The 7,039-nt window shown below is 42.3% G+C and overlaps 1 protein-coding gene across 2 annotated transcripts; it reads left to right on the forward strand.

The window, feature by feature from the left end:
- Positions 1 to 1,000: 1,000 nt before the first annotated feature.
- Positions 1,001 to 5,917, forward strand: zranb2 (zinc finger, RAN-binding domain containing 2). 2 transcript variants are annotated; one of them, XM_035647764.2, is made up of 10 exons: positions 1,003 to 1,156; positions 2,240 to 2,292; positions 2,391 to 2,499; positions 2,647 to 2,729; positions 2,818 to 2,894; positions 3,092 to 3,250; positions 3,341 to 3,498; positions 4,003 to 4,062; positions 4,542 to 4,691; positions 4,905 to 5,917. In XM_035647764.2, the coding sequence occupies exons 1-10, from the start codon at positions 1,101 to 1,103 to the stop codon at positions 4,960 to 4,962; spliced, it is 963 nt and encodes a 320-aa protein (XP_035503657.2). In that variant the 5' UTR covers positions 1,003 to 1,100; the 3' UTR covers positions 4,963 to 5,917. The 2 variants fall into 2 exon arrangements, with proteins under 2 accessions (XP_047192765.1, XP_035503657.2); XM_047336809.1 differs by having other exon boundaries at positions 1,001 to 1,156; positions 3,092 to 3,498.
- The last annotated feature ends 1,122 nt before the right edge of the window (positions 5,918 to 7,039 follow it).

Below are 7,039 nucleotides of genomic sequence, written 5' to 3' on the forward strand. Positions count from 1 at the left end.
TCCACACCTCAACCTTACACAGCCCCGATCTAGATGAACAAGCAAAATCATTGTGAGACTGTGAGCGGATGACACAGACCAATATAAAACGGGAGGGTCTGTGATCTTGTGTGGTGTTAAACGTTGGCAGTAACTGCCATCTGGTGGAAAGCACTGACACTGTAAGACGTAGTAGATTTCAGACTGCTGAATTTTGATTCAGAATTGATTAAAGTGGTATTAATAGATCTTTCATCAGATATGAGCTCAAATGCCAATCTCTCCGTCTCAATATCTTTCATCTTGTAGCACTTAAAGGTATGGGTTGAAATCCATAAGTCAACAGGATTTCAGTTATTAATACCCAATAATAACCACAGCTATTGAAGCCACATCCCCTGTTTTTACAAGGTTTACAGTCCAGGGTACTTTACCATGTAGGATTAACTGTCAATCTCATACAATTTTTCGTATACAGGGGAACAAAAGTGTTTCTTTATACAGGTTACTCAATCAGAATATTTAATATTTAAACAAACATTTTTATTTAATCAAGTGTGTGAAAAAGGCGGTTTATCGCAAACAAAATAAAATGTTATATCTATAAGGGGTGTTAAATGTGTCAGGTATTCAACATTGTAGCCCATATTGATACATGATATTTGGATTACATGTGACTTGTGACTATTTTTGGGACAAAGTATGAAAACTGACACAACCGTGTAAATGTAACAACATTACATTCAAAGTATTAAAATATATCCTGTTTGTAATACTTTATTTTCATTGTGTAACATTTCTGAAAAATAACAGTTTTGTCTTTGTCAGTGGTGCATTCGCGCGCTTCCAGGAATATCGAGTACTACACATAACCTCGTGTATTGAGGTCATCCGCATACAAAATAAAAATGTTTTTACGCCCAAAATGTGCCCTGGCACAGTTATGGAATCACATTTATTTGCTCTGAATGTGTCACTTTTATTCGTCAAATTCCGTATTTTCCCAATCACAGAGCGGAGAAAGTTGAGTTCTTAGAGGTACCGAAGGCGCGTGAAGGCAGCGGTGGAGCTGCACGAACACACGGTGCGCAGCCTCCAACCAGCCGCTAACAGTCGCTACGATGTCGGGGAAGAGTTTTCGAGTCAGCGACGGGGACTGGATTTGTCCCGATAAAAAGTAAGTGCCCTCCTTCACTTAGAAAAACCAACCCACCATTTTAAACACTGAGTGGTTACATTTAGCTGCGGCCGACAGTTTAATTCGCTGGCTGTGCTAGCCGGCAAACGCTGCTTAGCTGTGGCCTGTTAGCATTTGCTTTCAAGCTAACGTTGACCAGCTAACGTCCTGCCTTGTGGTTTTTTTTCTAGCTCTTAAAATTCAGTGCGAACATAGTGAAAAAAACACATGTGCCAACTGTGCACTAACAAGCTGTGGCCGGATGTACATTCCCGTGTGACCACGTCTTATCTGTACGTCGTCGCGGTGCGCAGTCTTTGTGGACAGCTAAGCTAGTCGCCGCTAGCTAGCCGCCGTTATCTCGTGCGGGTCGAGGGCGAGTCTCCACTCGCCGCTGTGGGTGGTGGCGGCGGCAGCAGTGTAGTGGAAGCCAAGTTGTCGCGACTGCAGCTTCGACTCGGGAGTCCGCCGTCTCCAACAAGTGTCATGTGGCGACCGAGCTGCAGTTCGACCGTCCGAAGGTGACGGGACAGGCCCGCTGCAGGGGTCGGGGCTCGGGCCTCGGCCACAAGGTGTCCGGGCGCCACACTACGAGTTGAACACTGACACGTGAAAAGAAATACCCCGACACTACTCCCCGTTACAGAAGGGACATGCGGAGCAGAATACCTAAAAGATCTCACTAGTGGTGGACCCCAGAAGGGGCAAGGACTGGGCCATGGTGTCATTTTTTATTTATGCACGTCATAACTTTGCTAGAGGTACCATTGGTCTGTACATACGATACTGTCATATAATGTGCTTTTTGTTTTTTGTTATTATCTTATAGTAAAACACGTGTTAAAAGAGTCATTATGCTGTGGGCTGGCAGGGGGGGAGGGACTTGTTAAACTAGGTTGTAATGTATTGTTCAACAATAACACTATCTTGTGAATGTAATAAATTATCAATAAAGACATTGTGTAAAAAAAAAAAAGCAAACACTACTCACCTTGTTTTCCTTTCTTGTCGCACTCCCAGTTAACGCTGGAACGATATAGCAATGAGCTCAACGGCGTTTAATGTTGTTGGGTTTTTTTGCAGGTGTGGAAACGTGAACTTTGCGAGAAGAACCAGTTGTAACAGATGTGGCAGGGGTGAGTCCTTCTCTATGCTCAGTGTTATATCGCGCAGATTTACCCTCTGTCAGAAATGCGCTGTACTAAATTACACTCCTTTCTTTTTTTCCGTACAGAGAAAACCACAGAGGCGAAGATGATGAAAGCAGGAGGAACGGAGATCGGGAAAACCCTGGCGGAGAAGAGCAGAGGCCTGTTCAGTGCAAACGATTGGCAATGCAAAACGTACGCGGCGTGTATTGTAGATTCCAGAGGAGGTTGTGACACACCTGACGTGTTTGTCAGTGTTGATATTCACTGGAGGAGGCAACGAATTATTTTATGTGTGAAAATATTTATTTATTTTTCCCCCGTCCTCTTGTTTTCATTCAGGTGTGGCAATGTGAACTGGGCTAGACGGTCAGAGTGCAACATGTGTAACACACCGAAATATGCCAAGCTTGAAGAGAGAACGGGTAATGCCACGAATTCTCAATCGGTCTGTTCAATTATGCTTTTGCATATCAGTTCTTCGCGACTAAACATGTTCTCTTCGGCTCACAGGTTATGGTGGAGGGTTCAACGAAAGGGAAAATGTAGAATACATCGAACGTGAGGAGTCTGATGGTGAATATGATGAAGTGAGTGCACAATGCTACTGAGTCATCTATCAAGTGAACTGTTTGACACCTCACACGCCTCTCAGCACTCTGATGAATGTGTATACATTAAAATAAGTCTCTTGCTATCCTGCTTTGAAGTTGAAGTTATCGGTTACGTAACATCTGCAGATGTAACTTTGACTGATGTGGAATATGTTCTCTGCTTAATGCTTCAGTTTGGTAGGAAAAAGAAAAAGTTTCGTGGGAAGACTAACAGCACATCTTCCTCAAAAGAAACCGAGAAGAAAGAAGAGAAAGTGGTAGCAAAAGATGAAGATGAGGAGGAGGAGGAAGACGATGAAGAAGAGGGTGACCTCTCCAAGTACAAACTGGATGTAAGATGGGCGGCTAGTGCTGGAAATTCAGAGCAAACATGCACAGTACTTGCCAATTCAGATGTTGTAACAAAGACACCCTGTCTGCAGGATGATGAAGACGATGAAGACGGAGACCTGTCAAAGTACGACCTGGATGCCAGCGATGAAGAAGACAAGCCGGCCGAGAAGAAGGGCAGCCACTCGGGGTCGTCCCGTTCCCGCTCGTCCTCGCACTCCTCCAGCTCCAGTTCAGGGTCGAGGTCCAGGTAAAAGGGTACAGGTCAAGGGTAACGCCGGGCAAAATGTCAGTATCAGCTCAATCTTCCTCCTGATTCACTGATCAACATCAATTACATGTCATGTTCTGTTGACTTGTTGTTGTCCCTCCTCTGAACCCCTCCCCCCTTCTGTGCTGTAAGACAAGTGATGTTCAGATGGAATTATCTTTTTTTGGGATAATATCGTGTGATGGGTTTTATGATGGAAGGAATGCATTATTAATGCTGTAGATATGATCTTAAAATGGGCACAATGTTTTCCATATGTTCTTGTATTCTAAAGGTTTAATCTATTTATTTTTCACATCACCCTCTAGATGTATTATTTTAATAATCTGACTGTGCTTAATAGTTATGGCGTGACTCTGCAGTTAATGCAAGAATAGTTATTGTCAAGACTGAAGTGCGGTGAAATAATTTGCCTGAGAATTCGCATGTATTCATGTTTTGGTTTGGGAAAATATTGGAAAGATTCTGTTTTTTGTCTTTCAGATCCCGCTCTGGAAGCTCATCCAGTTCCAGGTCTGGATCTCGCTCGAGGTCCCACTCCAGGTGAATGAGGTGTCATGCACTCTCTCCCTTTAGAGAGTGTATGTACGGGGCTGAAAGCTCCTGAACAGTCCTGTCAACTAGTTAACGTTTGAACACAGACTGCATAGAGATTACTTCACACAAGTCGCTTTATTTTACTTTATCTACTGATTGCAATTTTGGTCATGGGGCAAACTCAAACTGTTATGATGGTTTTCCATCACCAGATTGTTTGATCCTGGTTTCATTTAGTTCCCAGTGAAAATACTGCAGTCTTTGAGTTTGAAATGTATAAAGGCTCAAAAAGTCTGAACAGACACCTGGGGTCTTCATCAAGCATCTCGCAGGAGTGGCGGTCTAACTCATTTAATGTATAAAGATACATTTTCTCTGTACCATAAGTGTCTGCTCTGATTTAGAGAAGCTTGATAAATACCCATCCTGGTGCAGCTCTTGCCTGGACCTTACTGACCTCAGTGCTTGGTTTATTCCTCCAAAAGATCCAGCTCCAGGTCTGGAAAGGGCTCCTCTCCCCAGAAGAGGTCCCGCTCACCCTCCTCCTCACCTGAGGGGGGACAGAAGCGCAGCCGCTCCAGGTCCTCATCTGGAGGGAGAAAACGGAGGCGCTCTAGATCACGTTCGTCCGAAAGGTTTGGGTTTCTGTGGAATACCACAATGGCACTGATTATTTATTAGCCATCTGTCGCTTCGCTTATGGGACTGTTCAGATTCAGAGATATGTTCGCATTTTGCCCTGTGACATTGTTTTGTTTGTTTTTTGTAATTCCTGTGTGCATTGCGAAATGTCAATAGCTGAACTTGCTCACCTGGTTCTTCTTCCCGTGATGTTTGTGTGATTGCAGGCGCCGCGGCCAGTCCTCCGGATCCTCCCATTCCGGCTCCAGTTCAAAAAAGGCATAACTTTATTTCAGCCCGTCAAACGACAAAAGGAACCTTAGTACAAGTGCATGTTGTGTTGTAAGAAAAGCAACCACATCATTGAGTATGCTGTTCATTTTCACAGAAGCTCCAAAGTCTTATTTCCCTTCTAAGAAAACCGCGGCAGAGTGAATTTTCTCAGCTGTTACCTATCATCACATGCTCCTTTTTCAAAACCATATACACACCCCCAATCTGTGACTAGTGTCTGTAACTATAGGTGTCCAATAAGCATAAGTGTTTGGTCCTATACGAAAATCAGATGTAGTGTGAAGAGGCTGTATCTCATTTTAAACCCATTCTCCTTAACATCTTTATGGCAGTAAATTTTATTCTTCTCATCTGTGGGGAAATGAAGTAAAAAGAAATGATCATATTTTTATTTTATTTTTTGCCCTAGGAAACATCTGCGATTAAGTTTGGAAAAAGTCCTTTTATTTTTCCTTTGTTTTTTCTATAAATTAGTCTTCACTTTTTAAATGAAAGATGATGTACTTAAGCACCAAATTAGAAAACCAGATGTGAAGCAATGAATTTTGGCCCATTTGTTTTATTTTCCTGATTCGTGCAAATTTTCTTTTGTGTTTTCAAGGTAAGTATTTTCTTTTTTGATATTGCTTGTTTTACATCAATGGCAGTAGGTTCAACATTCATTGGTTAAAGAAAAAACTATTTGATTGGTGTGTGTGTACAGACACATTAGTTTTTGTTTTTTCTTTTGCTTTACACGATTGAGGCCTAATAAACAGCTCAGTTTTTCCTCTTCGTTCCCTCGGAAACTAATTAAATGAAGAGAGATATTTGTGCTCCATAATAATGCAGAAACTTTTAACAATGACAAACATATGTCCCGATTAGTGGTAGAACGTCAATAGTCTTTTTACTGGTGAAACAACTAAACTGTACACGTGTAAATAAAAATACTGGCGACATCGTTTATCGTCGTGTGTGATTTGACCAAGGTTATAATTGTCTTATGTTGAACACTGTTTTAATGTGTTAAATTTTGGTTTAATGATTACTAAATTCGGCACCAATGTACAGTTGATTTTGGCTAGTTGATAATTTTGCAGACTTTTTTACTAAACAATTGACATTAGGCTAAATAAAATAAAGTTATTTGAATGTTGCTCGGTTACAGTCAATGCTAAAACTAAGGTAGTTGCTTCCCCAGTGAGGGGTGGTAACTGTTGAGATTTAAACATCATTTTAATTTCTGACAATGAACTTAAATGTTTCATAAATGTAGACTTTAAACCGGGTACTGCCAATGGCAGTTACTTATTGACCAGTTGAAAGTCTGAAAACATGTTTTTTTTATTTGAATGGTTTGGAATGTTGTTCGGAAACTGCTTGTGATTTCCCAGTTTGGGATCACAAAAGTACATGTATTTATTTATCTATACATTATAGATGAAGTATTTCACTGTGCAAATCCCACTTTCAGACGTTTATTTGTGAATAAAAAATATAACTACACACAATATAGATTTCACAACTCTGAACGTGGATTTCAAACAGTGACAGTGTGAAAAGCGGTGACTATTTCTATAATTTCTTCCTACGAGTAGACTGGTGACGAAATGTCGTTTGGCAAATTCTGTCGTATCTTAAATAATCAAGGGCATGTCAAAGTTGGTGAAGGCTGAATACTGGAGATGGACCCGCGCCTTGTGTTGTCATTGTGGTCAACAGGTGGCACTTTTCTACCCCACGTGTTGAGCAGAACGGAAAGTCCAAAGTACAGGGTTGTACTTTGTTTCCTACGTGTAAACTAGGAAACAAAACTTTGCCGTTGTCGGTGTTGGTCGTTAAGTGTGCTCCTCATCCTCCGCCAGGGGGCGCTGTCCGCGCCTTGGCGCGCGGAGAGAGTCAGTGGCAGTTGTCGGGACTAGTGAGGAACAAACTAACAGCCGGACCGCAGTTGTTCTTGTCAGCAGACGTGAGACGACACAGGGTTTGTCAGTAACGGGCGGTTCCATCCAGCTGACCGGCCCTGCAGAGCCGGTCCACTGCCGGCGGGTGGCCCATGTTCACCGCTGCCCGTGTGGATGCCAGG

The sequence above is a fragment of the Scophthalmus maximus genome, chromosome 13 (assembly GCF_022379125.1).
Source record: "Scophthalmus maximus strain ysfricsl-2021 chromosome 13, ASM2237912v1, whole genome shotgun sequence".
Classification (NCBI taxonomy): domain Eukaryota; kingdom Metazoa; phylum Chordata; class Actinopteri; order Pleuronectiformes; family Scophthalmidae; genus Scophthalmus; species Scophthalmus maximus.

Coding starts and splice junctions, on each gene's coding strand:
- zranb2 (XM_047336809.1), top strand. CDS start 1,101: ATGTCGGGGAAGAGTTTTCGAGTCAGCGACGGGGACTGGATTTGTCCC. Junction 2,500..2,646: donor AACGATTGGCAATGCAAAAC/GTACGCGGCGTG, acceptor GTTTTCATTCAG/GTGTGGCAATGTGAACTGGG. Junction 4,063..4,541: donor CGCTCGAGGTCCCACTCCAG/GTGAATGAGGTG, acceptor TTCCTCCAAAAG/ATCCAGCTCCAGGTCTGGAA.